This window comes from Neolamprologus brichardi, chromosome 12 (assembly GCF_056152115.1).
Source record: "Neolamprologus brichardi isolate AB-2024 chromosome 12, ASM5615211v1, whole genome shotgun sequence".
Lineage (NCBI taxonomy): Eukaryota > Metazoa > Chordata > Actinopteri > Cichliformes > Cichlidae > Neolamprologus > Neolamprologus brichardi.
In genome coordinates, this window is record NC_142115.1 from 20911873 (window position 1) to 20936629 (window position 24757).

At 39.3% G+C, this 24757-nt stretch overlaps 3 protein-coding genes across 4 annotated transcripts; 2 read left to right on the forward strand and 1 right to left on the reverse strand.

The window, feature by feature from the left end:
* The first annotated feature begins 1373 nt into the window (after positions 1 to 1373).
* On the forward strand, positions 1374 to 4972 carry sftpbb (surfactant protein Bb). Of its 2 annotated transcripts, none has more exons than XM_006789671.2 (11): positions 1374 to 1535; positions 1788 to 1840; positions 1947 to 2024; positions 2152 to 2274; positions 2420 to 2551; positions 2648 to 2728; positions 2816 to 2999; positions 3083 to 3225; positions 3424 to 3504; positions 3797 to 3907; positions 4476 to 4972. In XM_006789671.2, exons 1-11 carry the CDS (start codon positions 1484 to 1486, stop codon positions 4518 to 4520), a joined length of 1083 nt encoding a protein of 360 aa, XP_006789734.2. In that variant the 5' UTR covers positions 1374 to 1483; the 3' UTR covers positions 4521 to 4972. The 2 variants fall into 2 exon arrangements, with proteins under 2 accessions (XP_006789734.2, XP_006789735.2); XM_006789672.2 differs by having other exon boundaries at positions 1950 to 2024.
* Positions 4973 to 4990: 18 nt separating this feature from the next.
* On the reverse strand, positions 4991 to 10192 carry usp39 (ubiquitin specific peptidase 39). The gene is made up of 13 exons (XM_006789673.3): positions 10001 to 10192; positions 9625 to 9703; positions 9452 to 9546; positions 9230 to 9366; positions 8275 to 8427; positions 7962 to 8187; positions 7806 to 7880; positions 7409 to 7476; positions 6976 to 7164; positions 5907 to 6049; positions 5649 to 5784; positions 5435 to 5521; positions 4991 to 5292 (listed from the first exon to the last, which is right to left on the reverse strand). The coding sequence occupies exons 1-13, from the start codon at positions 10059 to 10061 to the stop codon at positions 5239 to 5241; spliced, it is 1503 nt and encodes a 500-aa protein (XP_006789736.1). The 5' UTR covers positions 10062 to 10192; the 3' UTR covers positions 4991 to 5238.
* A 246-nt stretch (positions 10193 to 10438) lies between these two features.
* On the forward strand, positions 10439 to 16402 carry c12h2orf68 (chromosome 12 C2orf68 homolog). Its single transcript, XM_006789674.2, has 4 exons — positions 10439 to 10659; positions 13061 to 13176; positions 13272 to 13414; positions 13501 to 16402. The coding sequence occupies exons 1-4, from the start codon at positions 10550 to 10552 to the stop codon at positions 13621 to 13623; spliced, it is 492 nt and encodes a 163-aa protein (XP_006789737.1). The 5' UTR covers positions 10439 to 10549; the 3' UTR covers positions 13624 to 16402.
* The last annotated feature ends 8355 nt before the right edge of the window (positions 16403 to 24757 follow it).

Sequence of the window (24757 nt, forward strand, 5' to 3'; positions counted from 1 at the left end):
TTATCTGAAATATATAAGTGTGAGAAATATGCAAAACATTGGAAATCAAGAAGAGGGCAAAAACTTTTTCACACCACTCTATTTCAGGTTATAGTTAAAGGTCCACCAAAAACAGAATATTGATTCAAAAGAAATATGACAAAACAGAGATTAATCTAAATATATATTAGAAAAACAAAAGCTAATTTAAATAAAGCACGCCCCTCTGTAGAGTAGTTATGCTTTACTATATTTTGAACCCTGCAATCATGAAGAGCTCCATCTTCATTGCAAAGTTGCTGAAAACACAATGGGTGAATAAGCAAACACTGGTGTGTTCAGCATTGCAGGGGCAGACTTCTAAAAAGGTCCTGAACCAAACAACTAATTGACTGTTTTACAATTCACAATTATGATAAGGAATTGCTCTTATTTGCAGGGTAACTAGAAGGGGCTAATTATTTTGTATAGATCTCTTTTTAAGTGTGGTGTGTATTTTATATGTGTGTGTGTTAGTTTTATGCCTATTAGTTTTTAAATTGTTATCATTTTTTAAATTGTATTGTTTTTTCTGTATTGCTTGTATTTATTTTTTTTATCTTTTTTTTATCTTCAATAACCGTTCAGCACTTTGTTTGAAAGCGCTTTATAAAGCCTTAATAAATAAAGTTATTATTATTAGTAGTAGTAGTAGTATATTGGTGTGGACAGATTTGTAGTCCTAGGTCGCCTCCCCTCAGCCTTTGCTTGAAATCCCTAAAACTAAATAAAACGATAGTTGTGAAATAAAAAATAAAGCTTTTATAAATCTTAAATCTTACGTCTTGTGGCAGTGTTTTATTTTCGGGTCTATGACATATCGTAATTATTACGATTATTACAATAATTTAGTCAACAGAATAACTGAATAAGTTCTTCAAGTGCACTGTCGCCCTCCGGTCTCAGCTCAGATACATTTACTCAGCTCTGCTGCCATCTGGTGGTCATTTTAGATTTCTTCATGAGCCAAGGTAGAGGCACGTGATCGGTGTTTTTTGTCGGCGCAATGACACTAACTGAATCTGATGAGACATGGCGCATGGGCACAGGGAGAAGCGAGTGAATTATAGTGGAGGATCCAGACAACCTGAAATAAAACTACAAAAAGTGGCCACGTTCTTGGCGAAGGAGCCTTGACTCTCAATTCCCTTCTGCTTTTCATGTTATGTCAAGAGCGTCAAGTTTTTATACCAGACACCCCTAAAAGACATGCGCCTCCAAGGCTGGGAAAATGTTCGTTTATCCACTCTTAGCCTGTATTTATCACTGCTATAGATAACTAAGGAAGTTTAGAGATTTAATTTGAAGCGTATGGCCTTTAATAGTTGAGGCGCCTGCGCATTGCGCATGACGTTCTGATAGGGTAAAGACGATCGATCTGTACTTCCGCTGCAACCCAAACAGCTGCACCGATGTTTTTATAGTCAAAATCATCCGATCTGTGTTGTCCTCTGCTGCTTAAACCATGTCTGCATCTGGATTTGTTCTCGTGATCCTCGCGGTGTCTCTGTGGCCCGGTAAGATGGACGTTTACTCACAATCACTTTAATGTCTGCATCACTGCGCCCCCCACCAGACGACATTTATTCATTATTCTGTTATACACTACTGTATACAATATATAATGTAAACTTACACCAGGCTGTTGTTGCTGTTTATTGAAAACGTATAACCCCCTTGTAGTGTTGTAACTATATGCTAACCGATACTGAAGCCATTACCTGCAATCTTCTGTCTTGTTTTCTGTTTCTTTTCTCTTTTGACTGAAGGAGACTCCAGGTTTATTACTGACCCTTTGTCATTCATAAAGCAGAAATCTCTGGTAAGCCCTGAAAAGAGCACATGTATTCGAAAAACTAAACAAAACTGTATCTGTTTGCATAACATGAAAGTGCGAAAACTGAGCAATTTTGTCACTGTGGCTTCAGCAGACGTTGGATATCTGTCCAGAATGCAGCCAGATCATCCAGCTGTCGGCCAACATGATTTCCAGCAGCGATACCAAAGTAAAGAACGGTTTCACTTTACTTTCACTTCACTGTTTTACTCGCGACACGAACTGGGCTTGAAGAAATGCTTATTAAATAAAGTGGCCGCCACACCCTTGTAATATTTCTCTCTATGCTTTTGCAGGGAGTCGTATATGAAAGCTTGCACGCTTTGTGCCGCCGCCTCCCTGAAGAGCAGGTGTCAGAGTGTGATTTACAGGTGAAGACTTACCTGCCCAAAATCCTGCATCAAACCCCTGATCACGTGGTGAGTTTACCCTCAAGTGAGGCTTCTTTTTATGAAAGAAGACAGTAAACACTGAAGCCTTCTGAGAGTCCTTTTACTTGATGTAAAATATTTGATATATTGTGTTTTGGGGTTTGTTTGTTTTTTTGCTTTTGCTTTTTTGTAGAAACCAGGAGAGCTTTGTGCAGCTTTTGGACTTTGTGCTCCTCACGAGAAAGAGAAAGTGCAGAAACTCTCCCACCCTGTAGCTGGCACAGATACATCCAGCCGTGCACTGGGCACAGGAACAAAGACAGATGTCAGTATGAGAAAGCAGAAGTCGAATATAAATTGAAAAGTGAAGTGAAACCTCATTTTATGAAATGGGCCTCTTATCGGTTAATTCTCTCTCCAGGCCGAGCTCAACCCAGTTTGCACCCTGTGTTTGTTTATCATCAAGAAGCTGGAGAGTCTGCTGCCCAAAAATATGACTGAGGTCATCTTTTCTTTACTTTGGTTCATTTAAAGAACCGTTCCATCCATCACATCGTGTAAACCCTGTCTTGTCCTTCTTGCCCTGCAGGATGCTATAAAGAAGGTCATGGGGGAGGTCTGTGATCTTATACCCAAGCACTATAAGGACCAGTGTGATGATTTCATCAATAAATATGGCGTCGAGATTGTCGAATTCCTTTTGTCTTCTGCTGCACCTCACACAATATGCAGTCTTCTGCACCTCTGTCTGTTCAATGAGCAGCCGGTTCCAGGTTTGTCGTTATTGATGTATAGACTGGACCTGGCTCACTTCCTCATTCACCTAATTAATGCTCTACTGTTTCTGATTCTCCAGAGGTGTTCCTCCCATCAGATTGTGAGTCATGCCGCATACTGGCTGCGCTGAGCCGACTACACCAGGGCCTCAACGCCACTGAAGCTCAAACTTATGCTTTCCTGGAGTCTGTGTGTGACATCCACCCTACCGCCATCCCTAAGGTCTGACTCTCAGCTAACAGTGGTACTCTTAGAACAACACTCTTTACAAATTATATGGAACTTTAAAACACTTGAAGCCAGTGAGCATTTTGGTAAATTTCTCCGACCTTTTTATGCAATCATTCAGCTTCTTGTCTGGACTTTCGCTCAAGTCTTTAAAGTGTCACAGCACGATAATACTGTTGATTCTCTTTTCAGTGTGAAGCCTTCGCCAGTATCTACGGCTCACAGCTGCAGAAGGTCTTGGGAAACCAGATGGGATATCCTCATGCATGTGAAGTAAGAATAAACTAAAGGTTATTGTCAGTGGGTCTACATCTGAATAGCAACATAGAGCCTGTATCAGCACTAATTCAAATTTTTGCCACGGCCTGCAGCGACACAGAAATTCAGCAACTAAAACCTTCACAAACGTGCACTGATCTGCAAATTTACAATGTGAATCATTCCAGTCAGGGCAATATCAATCACAGACACACAAGTAACCACTTGATGGCACCACTCATGAGCAGCTGTCATTCTTTAGGTGTTGTTCATGTTCTCATGATGTTTCTTTCCATCTGTCCTGCAGAGAGCTGATCTGTGTGTGGCCTCGAAGCAGCTGGAACCACTGGGAAAGAATCGTTGTACCTGGGGACCAAGCTACTGGTGCAAAGATGCTGAAACTGCTCAGGAGTGTGGTGTATGTGAAATTCTTTATTATTAGTAGTGTGAAATGATAAAAGACATGAACATCCATGTGAAAACTAAATATACAGCAATTAAATCGATTTTGCCACTGGCTGCCTAAAGTTATGGATCCCATCTTAAAGAAAAACATTTCAGATCGCCAGCTGGACCCAGCTCTTACTCTTCTGTGTATTGGATAAACCCTTGCTATCTGTTAAAGAGTCTTCCAATCTCTCTTTTCTAATAATTTAGCCTATTGATGAGTTTTTTATGTTTATTGATTGCATCAGTAATACTCCTTATATACATATCAGGATCTGTATGGAAAGACAGCTCAGTCTGCCCTGAGTTTTAGTTGTGGCAAACACGTAACATAATGTCCTCTCTGATCAGAATACAAGCAATTTCCATCCACTGAGACTGGTCAGGTTGGGGTCTACCCCAGGTTACATGTTAAAATCACCAGTTAATTGAATGTGTCTTTTAATTATGTCTTCTCCTGTCCTCTGACATACACAGAGAAGACTGCTACTCTGTGAGACGCTACGTTTGTTTCAAATCTTTGTGTTTTCAATCTGCAGAATCAAGCCTACTGTGAGAAATACATGTGGAAGAAGAATGAGTGAAGCCTGCCACTGACCGCAGCCTTGTGCACACAGTGACCTACTTTTTATTAAACTGATCAACTGTTAAATGTTTTCTACCTGTGATGCACTGATTGTTTGTTTTTTACATTTTTGTTATTGTTGCTGTTTTATGGGTAAATTTTCCATATTCCAGTCAATAAGCCTTATGAATGTTACACATGAAGTTTCCAGTTTGCATGAAGTGTCCCACTGAGGCTGGGGTTCATTCTGAAACATTAGTTTAAGGCTGAACAGGAAGTCTTATTCTGTGTATTACAATAGCTGTTATTATCAATGTGAAAATCTGCAAGCCACACGCTGAGCTCTAAGAATATAATGGAAACTACTGACTGATCGACACAGCCGCTGCTTCTGTAACATTATTTGATCTTGTCCTGACTGCTGTTGCAAATGACCACATATGAATAAAAGTGGTATTAAATTATATCAAAGGTGTGGTGTAAAAAAATGTAACCTGCAGACAGACATGTGTACTGGACCTGGTTTATTTAGAAACTTCCAAGTAGTAAAAAGATAAAACTGTGGGGAAAAAAGAAAAAAAAAACAAGCAGACATTTGCTTCATGTGGTTGTAAAGGATGCCCTGATGCTCTCTTGCCACTCTCATTCAACATTCTGTTGTTTTAAAACACATAAATAACCAGTTCATGTCCAGGACAATCACAAAGCCTCTGGTCATTCACACACTGAGGAATACTTTAAATCCCCATGTGGTTGTTTCTTCCATCACTGCTTTCTTGCCTCTTCCAGATCTGAGAGGGGGGGAAAGCACACTGTCAACTAAAAGGACTCCTTGTTAAACAATTAACGCATGTCGTCAATATCACAGTCCGAAGATGCAATGGTCTGCTTCATACTGTGGATGTTGCACATAAAACTGAGTGGTCGACTTGCCTGGATGTAAGCCTCTGAAAGTGTGATCATCTGAGGGAGGATGTCAGTCACCTGCAGGTCCTGCATCTCATACCACTTTCCAGTTCCCTGATTAAACACAAAGACAAACGGATGCCGTTTAAGACAAGCCACAGTTTACAAAATCAATTTGGCTAAAAGCATTAACGTGCTCGGTTAATTCTATCAGCAGTACCAAAAAGTTCTAGATGCTTACATGATGCAGAACATGTATTCTGTACGCTCCCTCAGTGGGTTTCCCATCATGCACTACATTTGCAATGAGGTCATACGTCGTGTTCTTCTCGGTGGCTTGAGCTTCTTCTGTCAAGTATTCACGAAGGTCTACATTTCTGTTGAATTACACAAAGGGACGACATACCGTCATTTAAACCGAAGACACAAGAGATACAACACGCAGTAAGTATAATGTCTTTGATCAAGGCTACATTTTGAATACATGAATGGCACTTACGTTATAGGGAAGTTGACAATTGTGGGGTTCTTTTCCACAAAGAAGTTGTTCTTGGTGAATCTTTTGATGCAAAAGATGAGGTACGGAGGCAGTTTGGTCAACTGGAACCTTTTGAGAAAATTCTCTTTGTAGGTTTTGTATTCCTATAATTAAGGGAAAATACACAGATTTGTTCTCAGTGTTCAATTATTAATAGAACAAACTCACATCTAAGTAACACTAAGCTTTAAATGCTCCAATTTCAATTAAAATAGATTACACCCTTTCAAAATTAATGTTATCAACAGATTTTTCTTTCTTTTTTTTGGAGGAAGAGATTGTATTGAATCAAATTAGGTGGATTTTTATGCAACACCAATTTGTACCACATGACTGAATGGCCATTAGCTGTAGCATCGAGGACTGCCCTGAGGAGAAATGTCGATGTAGAGGCAGACGTGGAAGGAAAGGGATTCTAGAGAACAGCCTAAAAGGTGAAACTTCTCACGATGCTAGACAGAAATCACCTTGGTTGCAAAGAACCAAAGCAATAATGACCAGGAGCAAAACAAGACAAACATGTCTAAGCTTTGCACCACACGACAGTTCGCGGATATTAACGGAAAAGCTAATAATGCTTATAGACTGTAAAAACCTAAGTTTCAATGCAAACTTTTGTATCACTGCAGGTTTTCTGCAATAAAAGTTGTTAAACCCAGTGGCTACGTCATGGATGTTAGAGGGCATAATGCTGCGCTTGATATACGCAGCACACTTCCTTCATTCTGACACTAAGTGTGTGGCACAAACTCAAGAGGTGCGCAGCTGTTCTCCACATCTGTGCAAGCACAGTGGAGGAGAGAGGAAGATACAGGCTGTAGTTGTGTCAGCTACATTAACCGTTTCTGGTAAAACACTGTCACCTAGTGTTGACACCTTCAGTTCAATTTTGCACTTTCTACTTTATATTACTGCACAGCCATCAGTAGTACAGATCACTCCACTGCGATATTGACATGGCAGTATTTGCAAGCTCTTTTACTTTGTGAGAGTGATTATCAAAGCCAGCAGGATTAAAATAAATCGGTACCTTCTCTGTGCTGCCATTGAACTTGGCCAGGATGTTAAAGAGAGGGACCTGAGGGATTATAAGCTGCTCTTTTTCATCCTTGTACAGTGGAGCAGTTGGGAGGTCAAGGGTCAGAAACAGAAAGGAAGACTCAGACATCTGCTCCTGATACTCATCTGTTGTAAGCAGAGCCTCTTTTTCCTCTGGCGGCTGTAAGATTTTAAAAATCAAAGTCATCAAAACATAAACAACTCAATTCACAGGAAATGAGTTATACATTTTCACAGAATACATAGTAAAATGTTATTGGACTCTTAGAAGAACTGAATCTTAAAGAGTGCAGAACTTAAAAAGAATTTGAATAAGTAACAAATAAAGTCAAGTTTTTCTTTTACTAAACTTATTCAGGTCCATATGTTAAATAATTATCTTACAACACAAGCAAGAAACTCACCAAATCTGGGTGTGGGAGTTTTTTGGAGAAGATCCGCATGCAGCCTTGAAATGCTTTTGTAATGATTGCTATGAGGGGAGAAGGAAAAGAAATGGGAGGTTTAGTGGCCTCATAATGAGATGAACCGTCGAAGTGATCTCTTCCAGATCACAATGTCAGCTGCAAACGTCATAGTCCACGGAGCTTGTCCATCACACTGCACAGTCACAATATAATTTTGTGCAGAAACTGCAGATTCTGTATGAAACCCAAGGTTTGAGAATCAAAAAGAATACAAATTTAATTAACCTTTAAAGTCCTTAAGATGCTTTTAATATCACAACAGAAGGCTAAAGATGCACTACTGCATTAGAACCAAACAACTTAAGAGTCAAATCCACTTTTTTTCCCCACTTACATGGTTTCTTCTTTGTGCCTCCGAGAGCACCATGCAGGGCATTTAAGAACCACGTCATGAAGTCCACAGCATCACCTGCAGAACAGAAAACAATCAATTAGCACCAAAAGCCTACCTAAGACCAGAAAGTACAACTTAGTGAATGTAAAGCAATACCTTGCTTTGTAATCTGGAAGTTCTTCTTGCTGCACAACACTACAGCCTGCAACATCTCGTGGGGCGACACATGGGCCTTAAAGTTTCTTGGATTCCAAAGTTTGCGCATCAGCTCACCAAACCTCTGCACCAAGAGAAACATGATGTCTCCCGGGGGCCTGCGGATTCCTCTGTAGTTTTCCTCCTCCAGGAAGTAATTTCGCAAAGGTGGAACATTAGAAAAAGCCTTGAAAAGAGAGTCACAAATGAGAAGGGAGGACATTATTCAAACAATTCAACAATTAATAAAATCTAGAGTGGTAGATATCCATACCTGTAACACCACATTGGCATAGTCATTGGCTTTGATGTTGTTGAGCCCTACAATGCCCGGTAAGTAGGTGGTACCGTCATAGGCTCTGTACAGTTTACCCTGCTTGTCCAGCCCCGCAATGTGCTGCTTGGTGAAAGTTGGCTTCAGCACGTACTGTAGAGAGAAGAAATGTAAGCAAATCAGCTGTTTGTGGTAACTCTTACAAAGCCAGAGCTCAGAAATAATGACAAAATCAAACAGAACATGGTTAGTATCATATCAGACTGAAAACACCGGTGCTTCTTCAGTCAATCCAGTCACAATTCAGACTGGAAGATATTTATTCACTCAATTCAGCTTTAAAAAAGTCACTAAAGTCAAAATAATTTGAATGTAATTTAACCTTTAGCATAGATATACATTTACACTGTAGATTCTTTTTCTTCTTTCGGCTGCTCCTATTAGGTGGCATCACAGCGGATCATCTGCCTCAATTTCACCTCTTCTTATTACAGCCCAGTATATGCCTTATCCCTCCTCTGCACATGTCCAAACCTCCCTCAGACTTGTCTCTAACTTTGCCTCTAAACTGCTCAACCTGAGCTGTCCCTCTGGTGTAGCTAATGCTGTCTATCCTGGTCACAGAGATAAGTGAATAAGGTCCAGTGAGTTTAAATGCTCAAATTGCCTCCAGTCACCAGATTTTAAAGCAATGGGATGTGATGAAACAGGAGCCACACATCATGGATGTGCAGCTGACAAATCTGCAGCAACTGTCTGACACTATCGTGTCAAAATGGACCAATTTCTCTGAGGAATTTTCAATCACCTTGTTGAATCTCTGCCATGAAGAATTAATAAGCAAGCTCTGAAGGTAAAAGGGGTCCAAACCTGTAGTAATAAGGTGTACCCCATAAAGTGGCCAGTGAGATTACATGAATTTTAGTTTTAGTATGAAAAGCATTACTTTACTTACTGTGATATCTTCTAGTGATGAATCGATGATCTCATAGTTATCTGGCAGACAGTAAAACTTGAGTGTATGCAGATTGAGGAACACATGATGGGTAAACTGTACGCTGTGAGTGTACGCGTGAGACTTCAGACCTCTTCCTACAAAAAACAAAACAAAACCCACACAAATCAGTACAAGTACAACAGGGTCTCTGGTCCCCAGTTAAAATGTCAATTTGCCTACCTTGAAAGTATTTCCCACATATAAGGCAGGCGTAGACATTGATGTGAGAGAGAGAGATGGAGCAGAGTTTCTCAAAGTCGAAGTCCAGCACACTCCTGCAGGATTGACAGACGTGAATTCACTTGCGGAGGTGGAATACAGCTTTAATAGCAATACAGTCTTCTCCGGCCTACCTGTTTATGGTGTCAAGGTAAGGACAGTGGCGGCTTCTTCGGTCTTCTACTGCATGTCCTCGTCCCACTTTGGCTGCCACTGCAACGTGAAGTGGCCCAAGAAGAACAAATGTCAAGCTAAACCATGTATCAACAGTTCAAAGCAATGAGCTAAACATGCTAACTAGCTTAGCTTTAATGTTGTGAGGTATGCTTGTTTTCAGACACTGGGTGCTTTAAGATGAGGGGTATCGTTGTTTTTAGCACACAGTGGAGACACTTATTGATCCGTCTATGCGTTACTGGACAGGCCAGTAAAAAAACGAACACACCACTGGCTAACAACAACGCTAACTGCTAACCAAACGCAGGGCATACGTTTGAGGAATATACTTACCTCCATCTTCATTGTCATCATCATCTAAATCCACCTCTCTTTCTCGCTTCAAAGAAACCATAGCAGCAGAGAGACGTCGTCAAAACAATGGAGAAGCTAAAACTTTTCGTTATTTGGAGGGAGTGATGAATGGGTCAAACACGGTGCGCCTCGAAACTCGCGGCGATTGTGCGTTGTAGCCGCGGAGTAGCAAACTAAAACCTAACCCGGAGTTTAAAAACCTACTAACGCTATACACACTGTTAATCACTTACCAAAAACTAATATAATAACTTGCCTAATTTCTAAACTCTAACTGGACCTTTGTTTGTCTTATATATATATATATAATATATATATATAAAGGTTTGTCATGTATGGGTATTTGTTTATGGTGTGCAATTTAGTTATAACATTTTTATTAACTCAGGGAGCATTATAATTGGACAACATGTTATCGTTAGTTAGCCGTAGCTATATAGCTTTTTGGCCGTTCACAGTGCTCTGATTGGGACTTGTTACAATCAGTAGTGCTTAAATACTGACTTTGTTTGGAAGCGGTTTGCTGAAATGGATGTTTTAAGAGAAGAGGGGGTCCACGAGCTGAAATACAAACCAGGTGGCCGCTTGGATATGAGCCACGGCTTCCTGCACCATATCCGGAGGAACCAGATTGCTAGGCGAGTTCCTCAGCTGCTATTAGCGTATGCTAGTGCAATAGGTCATTCAGCTAAAAACATAATCGTTGTTATTAGTAGTGAAAAGTAATTTTATGATTAAGTGAATGTTATCCTGTTATTAACACACACGCTTTTACATTCGGAGCTAAAATATATGGGGAGGTCGCAGAGGCCTGGTGACCAGTTCTCTTTGATTTAAGATGCTGAGAAGCAAAATGATAAACAACTGCATACTGAAAAAACTGAGTTCAATCAGTGCGTGCATCTGTTAACAGGGGGGGTCATTTTTAACTTGTTTTTGATAGAAAACACGACAGACCCCAAAAATACTAGGAAAGCAATTAAACACATCACTTCACTTCTGTAATGTTTTTGTTTGTAGGTTTCTTTGAAATGCATTTCAGTATAGCAAGTAAACTTGGCACAAAAGGTAAGGAAAATCCGTATTTGGCTTTTGAAAATAAGTGATATTTCACTGTAAAGTCTGTTTATGTCCTCTTAAATTGTGCCACTTGTGGGGTGTGCCCATGAAAAAACCTGGCAAATTTTCTCTGTGAATCCTAAACAGTTTTTTTTTCTGCTACTGACTCTTGTTTTGAGATTCTGGTATCTCGATACAGACAGTCAGGTGTCTGATTGTTGCCAGATTAGCACCACCTGTTATTGTGGACCTTACAGGGTACGTGCCAATAGGGCAACTTCAAGTACCTTATCCAAATTAAAGGCCAAGTTCTATTTGACGCGGGATGTCAGACAGGCCACAAATGGGCATCCCAAGAAGACGACACAATAAGAAGACTGTTTCTTCACCCTGTCAGCACTTTGGAACAGAATTCAGTCTTCTGTAGATTTTCACTCAAGGTTTGCAGAACAGTATGACTGACTGCGCTCTACCCAGAAAATCCAGAATAGACTCCCAAAGCCAATCTCCGGTGTCATAGGGCTGCCAGGAGGCTTGCCATGACTGCTGTTCACCATCAGGCAAATTTGCGCTGCTGTTGGCAACATGTGCACTGGGACACTGTGCTGATTGCTGCACTGATAGGGTAGCAGCTTTTGGTGGAGGCAGTGTTATAACGTGGGGCAGCATCTCCTTCGGTGGAAAAACGAGGCTTGCCAAAATTTGAGCCAATCTCAAGGCAAGAGATATTGAGATGAGATTCTGCAAATGGTGGCAATGCCATAACTCCAGTCTAGGAGGGAACTCCATCCTCAAAGATGACAACGCTCACCACAACAGAGCGGACCACCTCAGCTCCGGTCTTTGGGAGTGAAGAGGATGGAATGTCCTACCTGAAGTCCTGACCCTGTTGAACAGTTATGTGATCAGCTTGGATTTGGACCAAGCCGGTGACCAGTGTAGAAGATGCCAAGCTGTTGAGGCTGCGTATGGTTACTGCTGCATGCATAGCCCCATATTTCTTGGATTAAAAAATTGCTAAAAATATTTTAAGACCTAAATCATCTAGTTCAGTAGGCAACACCGAACAAGAGTCAATAGCAGAATAGGCTGTTTGGTATTGGCAGAGAAGATTTAGCAGGTTTTTTATGGCACAACCCCCATACTCACCTCTGCTGATCATTCAATGCATATATTAGAAATGTGGGACTACTGAAGGGCAAAGAAAAAGGCTTCCAACAGTATGAGATTTATTCGCAAGGTGTATTGTTACAAGAAAGAAATAATGGACCTTACTTTTTGTGCCAAATTTACATAGGAACGACCTACTTTCATAATGCATTTTCTGAACTATACAACAAACTGTTAGAAATTTACATACATGCATATGTAGGCATGGATATCATGTCCATGAATCATTTCACACACAAAAAACAGTTCAAAAAAAATCCCCAAATTACATTGCAAGCCTGTATTTAAACTTCTCAATACTGGCTGAAGACTGGCTGACTGGTAAAAAGGGGCATTTGCTGTCAGTGTCTTTCAATTTTATTTAAAATGGTGACCTCTGTATACAGTGGTTAGTCAAGTCAAAAATCACAATTAAAGAAACAGTGTTACTCCGTTAATACTTGGGTTTGAATAAATGGAGAATTCTGCAATCTGTGACTTTGATAGTAGTCCACATGACAGGTTATTATTAAATGCGTTTGTTTCATTCTGCTGTTTTAGCATTAATTTCATGTAATTAAAAAAAAAAAGCCAGGTAAAATTAACAGTAGGATGAAAATGAGAGCATCAGAGGGAAGAGTTAAAAATATTTCTTCAGATATTTCTGAGGCTTAATCTTTTCTTTTCTTTCTTTTTGAATGAACAAATTGTTTATTACATGTTCTTGATTTAGGTTTTATTTTATTTTTATTATTTATTTATTCATATGCCATGGAACAACCAAGTTGTCACATTTTCTGCATTAACAAAATTTTGATTTCCTTTCTCCAGAGATGACTATGATAAAGAAGTGAAGCAAGCCAAAGAGCTTCAGCGGCGGAGACACACCACAACCCCTCGAAGACCCCGTCGACCTGACATGCAAGTGTACCATCCTCGAAGAAGACGTAAGACTGATGTGCTTTCTCTTGACTTTTGTGCTGATTGTGCACCCATTAGCGGGAAGATAATGTGTGTGTGTGTGTGTGCGCTCATTGTTCAGATGGTTCAGAGCCAGGGGCCGGTGCTGATGCTGAAGAAAACGAGAGTGGATCAAGCACAGAGACTGACGCCAGTGGGACTGAACTCTTTTGGCTTGAATATGAAGCAGATTCTGGTACCATTACATCCATCCTTGTGCACAAGGTTAATGCCGATTTCTTTTTATGGTGTTTTCAGCTCTTTGGTCATTTCCTGTGTGTGATTCCTTTAAATGCCTTCTGTTTCTGAAGGAAGACAAGCCTGAGAAGGTGGTAGAACGTGTTGCAGAGAAGAACATCCTGGATGCAGCCATGAGGGCAGCTCTGAAGGTTCGAATTCGAAAGGAAATTGATAAAAGGCGAGACAAACGCTGAGCAATCAACAGATTACGACCATAAAGGAACTCCACACAAAGAGGAGTAATGCTTCGTTTGCAGTTCTGCACTCCTCCAGAGCACTCTTGTGCATTAAGGGTATAAGAAGGAGAGTGACTGTCAGCAGAGATCTAACATGGTGACTTGTATTCAGGCCTTTTTTTTTTTTTGCAAGAAGGAAGAGCACAGTTTATGGCTGGGAGTTGTTTTCAGGTTTAATTGCAATTCTTGACCTTGGACAGTTGTGTTATTCTCTGATTCACATATTGAGGACACATTTAAGTTGACTGGACATTTTTAAAATTGTTACTTTTTTTTAATAGTTACATTTAGAAAGAGCAGGTACTCTTCAGCATAGAGTCCTAAAAGCGTTGTCCTCCATGTCCTGTGATTCTTGTGTTTACAAAGATTCTGTTTTGTTAAATTAAGATTTGAACTCTTTGTGCGAAGTGTTTTAAGCTGATCATCGGTCTGTCAGCAATCCTGTGTTTAAGAAATGAGGGAAATTAGTTTTGAAGTCCGAGTTTAGTAGATGTTGGGTTGGTAACTGTTCTGTAGGTTTCAGTGCTCTGATTTATTTTGGATTGTTGAGAGGCTTATTTTTGATACTGTTATATCTTTTTGAGGATGACACTTTACATATAAAATGTATAAAAGCCATGCATTGCTGTCCAGTTTTATGGTGCTGAGCACCACTTTTTTTTTCTTATCATCTTATATGACAGAGATTCTGATTTTAAACATGAATATAATACTGGAACATAGAAAAATACGGCATCAGTTTGATTTGACAGATGTTTCACATCACATTTTCAGCAGGTGGCAGCATCAGTCATACAACCACACAGACCTCTGCTGAAGTTTTCCTTCTGTTTAAATCAGGTTTTACTCTGTACTTCTGTATAAAGAATGCATTTTTCTACAGAGACCTACTAAACAGTTTAGTTTCCATAAAAAGGGCACTTTGAATTGTTCTAATATTTCCCCTCTTTTGACTTTTTGACTAAAATACTTTGAAGAAATGAGGGGCTATGAAGAATTAGGTGGCAAGTTGCTGTACATGGAGTAGCACCTTAGGTTTATACCCATTTCAGGATCTTTGTGCACTTCAGTCAGAGCTTCTGTCCTCTGCTTTGTCAGAAATCTCATCTCATTGGGGCTGCTTGTCCAACAATATATAGCCTCCTATACACAGAAAAAACTCTTAATTTGTAGAGTTCAGATTTCAAGTGGCAGTTTTATATTTTGCTATGCAGAGCTCTAAAATATGAACGTGAGTTTTCTGTGACAAAGCAGATGTTCATCTTGTGACCAAAAGGAGTGATTAGTTTGTGTGAAGTTGTACCTGTTCTCATATTATTTAAGCAATTGTGATTTTTGTATAACTTTTTTTCCACTGTTATGTTATTTCTTTCCCCACCTTTTTTACCTGGAGCAGTAGTTTATGATTTGTTTTTCTACTTTGACTTAACCAAGCAAGCTGGAACTCGCTAGTGATGTATTGTGAAAATGCCTCAAGTCAAATTCCTATGATTCGTAAAACCCAACCTGACAGCTACGACAGGATTCCTTTTAAAACGGATGTCTATCAGTTATTCAAGAAAAAACGAGGAAAAAAAGGTCCGTCCCCCTAAAAGGCCGATAGCATGCACATGTTAAAATGTCTGTCTCCTATCAAACTCGAAAATGAAAATGGGAAGCTCCACTTCCCTGGCTATGGAAAAATACAAAACTGCCTTGACATTTAGACAGATAAACTGTTGAGCCACGCCATGGTGGGAGATTAATACATTGTTTTTATTGACGTATGAAGATATGCAAACTTCATCCTCTGATCACAGGGCAGGCCAAATATTACACAAAGCCTTGTCAAGGAGGAGTGGGCTCTGCAAATTGATTGGCTGAACCGAAACACTCCCCCTCAGGCCGTCAACGCCCTCCTCCAGCTTGCTTTCATTTCTTAAGCAGCATGTGACTGAAGGAGGGGGAGACATTCCCAGGGTAGCTACTCTGCTGCTCAGCAGATTATCTAAAGTTACACAGATTTCCAGTTGGCTGAAATGGCCCAATCACAGCTCACAATTCAATACCCAACCCTTAGTGTAGCTTATCATTAAAAATTATGTAACTCATAACCTTTTCTTCCATACGTTAATTCTGTGAAAAGCTTTTAAGGGGTGAAATTATGCAGTTTAGCAAAGCACCAATTGGTTAGCCATTGTGGTAAACAGTACTGGTTAGACTCTTTTCCCATCTACTGCTGTATTATTTAAAAAAAAAAAAAAAAAAAAAGACAAATCAAGAAAAATCCAGAAACCATAAACATACAGTTTCTATTTGCAAGAATGTGCAAGTTTGTATTGTCTTTATTTTTTACATACAGTAGATGTTCATACACTCCACTAACAAACATACTGACCCAATGTCAAAATCAGCCAGCCATTCAGCTCCTCTCCTATCAGGGCCTACATCACATTGTTTGTCTTGATTTATTTACTGAAGTACTAAACACTTGAACTGAAATACTGTCAACAAGAGCACTATTGTCAAACCTAGCATCCAATATCTGACCCCTCAATGTCTGGGGAGTTTAGAGTTCTGTTTACTTTGCCGGCTAAATCATTACAGCGAGACCCTCGAGCCACATCACCTGACCATGCATCTGAATTTCTCTTCTTTTTTTCTTGCTTTTGATGTTCTTGTAACTAAATAGAAATCCAACTTTATACCATCGTATACTATAATAAAACGCATCTTGAAATTTGTAATGAAATCAGCATTTGAGGTTTAGCATTTGGCTTGGGAACTTTTCTCAACCAAATGGAGCAGTCTCGGAGACGAATGTTACATAACAGATCAGAGAATTGAGGCTGGGTTACTTAATCTCACCGTCATAACACTTTGAAAGAACTTCCAACCACCCCCAAAAAACACAATTGCACAACTTTGGAACCGACAATGACTCCGTTTGATTCACAGTTACCTTGTTATCTACTGTACCTTTGTAACTGCACTTTGTCGGTATAAGATACTGTGAAGATAACCTGTCTTTCTAAACAGCCAAATCGTGTAATACATACTGTGACAAAAAAAACTAACTGCTAGCTGACGATGCATTTTCATTTTAAAAACAAATGTGTTACAAAAGCCTCATCTTTAAATGTGTAACTGAAAAACAAAGCACTCTTGAGTTCCCTTGTGGTTTGCAAGTTCACATTTTATTTCGCCCTTTGTTAACAGAAAAGCTAAATTAAGTCGAACATCTTGTGCAGAAAAGTTGGAGGAGGAAGTCCAGTTTTCTGCAAAAGTACAGTAGAGCAACAGCAAACACATACAGATATTGTATCAGCTGCTATCTAATCCTGACAGTGAATGCCAGTGACCTCAACTAAACAGCTGACCTGCCTCTGACCTTCTCACTATGACTGTATTCCCTTGCAGCATGCTTAAGTTGACCACCAATAGAAGGCTAAAGCTTTATCAGCACGTTGCTACATAAGAAAAAAAATCTGCTTAGTGTGTGTGTGTGTGTGTGGTGCATTGTTCTTGAAAAACAAGCTTCCAAGCCTTTTTCCTTTAATTAGTTCTCAGTGCTTTTCAGTTGCAACAGCCTCTGTTGGTACCATGGTACTGTTACCGTGGTGAGTCTTCTTGCCCATTCAAGGCTGTGCAAGTATGAGCTCCCCTCTACTAACATTCGGTTAAATATAGATGCTTGGCTGTCGAGCGCAGTAGTGGAAATGCACAGCTGCTGCAGTACGACCAGTAACCACAATTTGGGTCCAAGAAGTCTAGTGATGTTACTCGAGTAGCAGAACTTGACTGTAACTGTATGTGCAAGGCTAAATTTCAGAGTCAAGAACTACATCCAGTCCTCCGTAAAAGGGAAAGGGAGAGGTTCCTAGAAGTTATTTCCAGTAAGGCTTCTCTTGCTCAGCATATAGTAATTATCAGTTAAAGTTTGACCTTTGCAGTAGGAAAAATTAATACGCTCACACCCAACTTCATTAGGTATACCTGTTCAACTCCTCATTAACTAAAAATACTTATTTTCCCATGCAACCATGTCTAGAGTTTACAGAGACTGATCTGTAAAAGGAAAAATATCCAGTGAGCAGCAAATTCCTTGTTGATACCAGAGGTCAGGGGAGAGTGGGAAGACTGCTTCAAGTTGATAGGAAGGCAACAATAAATCAAATAACCACTATTTACAACAAAGGTATGCAGAAGAGCATCTCTTTAAGCACATGGGCAACAGAAGCAGAAGACCGCACTGGGTGCTACTTCTATTACGAACAGGAAAATTAGGCTATAAATTACACACACTTACCAAAACTGGACAATAGGAGATCAGGAAAATGTTGACCAAGATATGAGCTCGATGAGTCTCGATTTCTGCTGCAACATTCAAAAGGCATGGTCAGAATTCAATGTAACAACGTGACAGCATGGATCCATCCTGCCTGTATAAGTGGTTCAGGCTGCTGGTGGTGGTGGTGTAATGGTGTGGGCGTATTTCCTTAGTACCAGCTGAGGCCTACCTGAGTATTGTTGCTGACCATATCTATTCTTTTATGACCATAGTGTCCCCATCTTCTGATCGCTGCTTTCACCAGGATAACGTGCCATCTCACAAAACTCAGATCATCTCAGGAGATTAAGCAGGTCATCTACTAACCAAAAAGTTGGTGCTTCAATCCCTGGCTGACAGTCATGCCAAAGTATCCTTGAAAAAGATGCTCAACTCCAAGTTGCGGTTCATCATGGGAGTGTGAATGTGTGTGAATGAACTAGAAAGCAAATAAAAACTGATTGTTTGAATGAGGGATGTCGTAGTATATAGTGCGTAGTAGAGTAGAAAAGTTCCATACAAGAACCAGTCCATTAAACCCTTATCATCTTAAACTGGTTTTTTGTTTTTTGTTTTTTTGTAACACGACACTTCCCTATACTGAAATGGCATCACACTCACCAGATCTCAGTCCAACAGAGTGCCTTTGTGATGTGATGTAGTTAAAGATGTGCAGCTGACAAATCTGCAGCAACTATGTGATGCTAAGTAATGTGAGTGAAAAATTTAGTGCTGTATGCTATATTTTAGTAGAAATGTGTCCTTTTTTTAAATCGTTAACAGAAACATACCCATAGATGCTACATCTAACTCTTTCAAATATTTGCTCTCCTCGTTATTGGCAAAAGTATGCATATGCACGTTTAAAAATCCGCAGCATACAAACCAAATGTGCAGACTACAGAATGGTCAAACAGCTCGCACGCTGCTAAAGGGCCTGCACAGACTTTTATGCCAATAAAACATCTACATGATTTGGAGTGAAGCCTTCAGTACAGGAAAAACTGTTCTCAGCATAATATTCCATTCAATGTGACGTTCCCTCAGCAGGTCACCGACAGGTTAAACTGCAGGTGATTTTTTATGTTAAGTTTTCAAAATAAAAATGAAACTTAACCTTTAACCTCCTAAGACCCGAACTCTTCCATGGCATGCATTTTTATTTATTTTTTTATATTTGGGCATATTGAGACCCAATGTATGTAAAAACAAAGAATCAGCAGATTTTTTTTAACCTGATTTTTGTTTCTAAGAAAAATGAGAACCACATATGAGGACATTTGTTTTAAATTTTGATAAAACAGAGGCAGTATAATGTCCTCATAAGTGGATATCAGGCCCTTATTGTTTATTTGATTGCATTTACCCTTTCTCACTTTAAACTTTAAACATTTTAAGCGGCTCAGTCTAAATTCTTTGCATACACCCGTCTCCCAGAGGCAAATATTTTTCTTAACAGTTGTTTGCCATTTCCTTTTGGCAGCGAGCTGTGTCAACTGTCCGAACTTGTCCGACATTCTGGTGTGATTAGGAATGACAACAGAATCTTCTCAGACCAAATTTGGCCTTTTTATTGCTTTCATTATAAAACTGTAATTAACATATTACTTTGTGTTGCATGCTAACAATGACGTTTCACAACAGAATGCCAACAGTACAAATGACTAAAATATCACATCATAAAGTTTCAAGGGTATTTGATAATAAAATAAATATCTGTGCAAACCTTTCAAACTGCTAAATTAGGGTCTTATGTCATTTTATTGATTTCTTAATCATTACTATGATCTCATCAATTTGTTGTAAGCTTTGCTCTGGTTAACAACTTCAAATGTAGCTGAAACGGGTGCTCAACCTTTTCAAAGTGACTGATGAGTTTTGAGATGTAACTGGAAATATTATCTTCGGTTAAGAAAGGGTGGGACATGTTCCCCTTTGAAGCTCAAATTGCAGTGTTTTGAAAAATCGCTTCAGGGTCATTGCTCATTACTTACGCAACCATGGACTGAAATTGTGCAACCATTGGATTTCAGACACATTACGATCACTTATTTGGAAGGTATCGAGCAAACCATTAGTCAGTCCATTAAGACACCGCAATGTTTTAACAGTTTTGAAGTTCAAACAAATTCACCCAAAGCATATGCAAAGAAACGGTGAAAAAATAAATAATAAATAAAAATCACACAATCGGGTAAATGCATGCTACAATCAACTTGCATTTTGTCTGAATGGCACGTTATAGTGTAAGGTGGATTATTTAGAACATTCAGTGCCAAACACAGGTATGAGCTGTGCTCAGACTTATACATGGTGTACAACTGGACACAAATTAGGCAAATGACAGTGTCAAACAGTTGATTCCAAACTATACTTTCGACGAGCAAAGACAAGCTGTACTTCAACATGTCATTCTCTTTTACTGATTACAGATTTCTCAAAGGTTTACACTGTATATTCCCTTTGATATACTTATTTACTTAAAGACTCATGTTTTAAAAAATGGTGGCAGCATTTTTTAGCCTTTTTAAAGAAGCCTTTTGTATGGACGCGTTAGTACTAATTATCTATTAATGTTAATACTGATTATCTGTTTAATCTGTACTCTTTACAGTCTCTATATAAGCACCCTAAACTTCATAAACAGATGTTTATTTATAAACTCAGCTTTTTGCCTCCAAAACAGCATGGACATGGGACCATCTGAGGTATCCTGTGGTGTGTGGTGCTGGTTTGTTGGTCTCTATGGATCTTGTGTTGATCCTGCAGATCCTCAAAAACAGAATATGGAGGTTTGGAGGCTCCATCAGTGCCTTTGGTCCTTTCTAATGCTCTTCAAGCAATTCTTTAGCAGATTATGTGCATTTGCAGAAATCATCGGCTGGTAGGTCGTAGGGTAGGTCCTAGCTCTGGAGAGATATGCTTTGTTTTGGGGACTTTGATAATTAAAAAATACGAATTGCAAGGTTTAATCATGTTTCCAGGATGAGGAAGTATAAGTGTAATATTATTATTATGTATAATGTATTTAGATGTTACAAATTTGTTGAGTTGAGTGCTTAATGACATTTTTTTTACTGTACTGTATTTCATGAATGGATTTTACAGTTCACCACTAATCTTAAGTGGTGAAGATGGGCAAAACAAGTTGTCTGTGTGAAAAAGCTGCAGCTCATAAAACACAACAACCAACATAACTTAATAACTTAACTTCATGAGTTAATATGCCTATATATAAAAGCTTCTGGCTGGTTAGATATTTAACAATATTGCTATGCTCCTGATAATATCGCCTTTGTATAGACACAGAATGTCGATGGTTCTGTAAATGCTTTCAATCTTAAATTCTTAGTTCCTATATCTGCAGGTCTTTCCCTACTAATCTTCACCTTGTGTGTTTCCTACACTTACAGCTACCTTTATACTATTTGAGTGTTGATTTACAATAGTTTCCCAAGTTTAGGCTTGAGTTACAGTGATTACGTGTCAGAGTACTAAATATACTGACTGAAGGGCAGGGAAATGGTTGACGTGTCACAGAGCAAGCTGTTCTGCTATCAATTCAAGGTTCACTGTGACATGTGAACATCACTCTTAACCTAAATAAAGTGTGCTGAAGAATGTAGTTATGACCTGATACCCTGTTTTTAAAAAAGCAAAAATGGTCTCAATGTTAGAATTTCCCTAGTTAAATCATTAACTGAACAGGCATTTTGAAAGAGCAGAAAAGTAAATGAATAAAGATTTTAAAAGTATAATCACTACACAAACCCAACTAGCTGTGTCGCAGATTTCACAATCACTGACTACTCGTCAATAAACCCAACCTTTAACTGTGGGATCTCCTGATCTTCTTGGATGTTGACTCAGTAGGTAAGAGGTCAATTACATTACACGTTCATTTTTTTCAGCGTGTACAGTTTAGGTATTAAACTTTCCATTTGGAAGAGGAAGCGATATGAAAACCAAAAAAGCGCAACATTGCAAACCTCTTTTATTAACTTAAGAGTTATTTCTTTATGTGTACAGGATCACTTACATTAAATAACATGCTGGAATGAATAGTCCAGCACCAAGCAATGAAACCAAAACATGGTTTTGTAATCAGTTAGTTTTGGAACTTGTTACACAAACAAGTGGAGACAGCTCCTTCCTTTTTGCCATACAGGTGTTGCATACACCTGGCTGGCAGGTTAGAATACATTACATGTGTCTTATGTAACTGCCGAACATGAGCTGAACTTAACCGAAGACTTGCACCACAAATTATCTTACTCGATTTTCTTTGTTAAAGGCTAAGGCAGCGGGAGCTATGCAGTTTTTTTTCCTCTTCTGGCCACATTTGCATTTCCTCTCTTTGTCACCAAACCACTCAACCTGAGCTGTCCATCTGGTGTATTTATTTCCAATCGTGTCCACACAGATTTCCCAGCCATCTTGTAAACCTTCACTGCCATCTTTCAGTCACACATTACCGCGGACCCTGCCTGCACCATCTTCTTCAGTGTTTATTGCTTTGGATGGTTGACCTCAGCTATTTAACCTCCTTTATCTTTATTGCCGTAACAAGATCATGATGCATTATTGTCCATCTTCATTATTATACAGGTATGCATAGCCAAAGTTTGTGGGTTTGCTTTTATGTGACTCAGTGTGTATAAAGTCTTCGATTTTCTCTCAGAAACATGTAGAATTTAAGGAGCTTTTGGCATAACGTGATGAATGTACATGAGGTCAGTTTTGCTTGGTACACAGAGTGCAGCCCTGACAGTTAAAACCATCTTTAAATGTTTGTATTTTTCCCCTCAAACTATTTTGGGTGTGCCCAGTATTATCTGCCCTGCCACAACTGGTATCACATTGTTGCTTGGTAGCATGAGTGTGTGATGGGTGGGAGGGCACACAGGTCAAATTATTCTTTGGAGCAACCTCCATTCCCACTACCTACCATATAACCAAATTATCAGCTACAATTTGAGCTTCAAAACCTCAGCCAGGGTGTTGGTTGTGCTCCAAGTCACATGAAAATGACCTACTGACTCTTATTTTGTTCTGACAGCTGCTAGTAACAAATCAAAAGACCGCAGCGAACATTGCTCAGGGCTGAAATTGGTCCAGTGGCCCGGAAACTCCTTACATCCCCCAGTTAAGTGATGCTAGCCTTACCAGTGACCCTGATGATGAATGCCAAACAGTTAAACAAAGTGACTAAGAGGTAATGTGTACTGGAGACCTACATGTATCCATTTGGGTTGCAGTTTATTTATAAACCCAGTCTAATGTTGTAGATTTACAAGCCAATGTTAATGATCAACATTTCTCTTGGAGGGTTTCTCCCAACCCACAACCACATTGTACTGCAATCTGAATTTTCAAGACTCCAGCACCACCTTTGGACCCCGAGCCTGAACCAACCTGCATCACAATTCTTAAAATGTCACAGTTGAGTTGTTTTACAGCCCCAACTTAAAAAAAAAAAAAAAAAAAAAAAAGAGAGAAAGCACAAAGACATTTGAGAGGTGTAGTTGTTTATTACAGAGAAGGAAACTACCCAGTCCAGACATGAAGTTTAATACAGAATGAGCTATGTGTTCCTTTGGAAGTTGAATGCATGTTGGTGGTGGGGAGAAAAGCAAATGGGGAGCAGAGGAAATAGAAAAGGCACTCTTACACTTACTATAGCCAACGGGATGACCTCCGAGTAGTTTTAAAAAAAAAAAAAAAAAAAAAAAAGGGGACCAAAACCAAAACTATCCCACACGTGAGATGGACATGTAAACAAGGCTGGTTTCTCTGTACTACACCAACCAAATGTTGCCATCACAGTAACGGGGATAGGCTTGAGCCAAAAAAATTAAAATAATTGCACCAGATATTTTAAAAATGGGATTTTTGATAACTAACCTGCCTAAAAAAATAAGTTCTGCAGTCCAAAAATAAAAAACGGTTGTAAAATAGTCATTTACAATTAGCCAGTGACACTTTCTTGCCGAGGCAGTCCAAAGCTTTTCTGTACAACACTCTGGAGCCTCAAGCCAAACACCAAAATGACCACGTCACAAGAAAGTCAAGACCTAATACCCAAGTTTGTTTAAAGCTGCCTTCTGAAATTTCGGCTTCTCTGTATCCACGCCGAGTTTCAGAGAACAAATAAATAGTGTTGAGGTTTAATTCCTAGCCAATAAGACTGTGGCAAAGAACACACCCCTCTAAGGACAAAGATGAAACAGGTTTCTCTGTAGCTACACCTGCCATCTATATACTTGAGGGAAATTGAGTCTTTAGGTCACTTCAAACCATACAAAAAAAATAATCAAGTGAAACTAGGTTTTTTTTTTAATGACTAGTTTAAAATTGAATTTCAATGCATAAGCAATTCAATTTTTTTCCATAACCTTCAAGTATAACTAAAACCTCTGCAGACCAGAGCAGTGACAGCAGCTTCTGACTTTTCTGTATTACGTCAGAAAACAGCAAAGGTCTGCAGGGGTGTCTGAGGCCTAATGCTCATTTAAGAGCATGAATAATTAGGATTTGGCTTGCCCCTTAGCCTGCAATGCATAGCATTTTTTTTTCCAAATAGTGAAAACAGCAACAACCGTTGAATTTTAAATTGTGCCATTCTAGCATCCTCCACAAGGATAAGCGGAAAACAAGCTAACAAAAAGGATAAATGAACACTGGGGGTCAAGGAACAACCGTACCAGGCTGACAACAGGAGGAATGGAGAGAAGCTAACAGTTTTAGGGGGGCACAGCCAGATCACACAACTCCAAATATGCA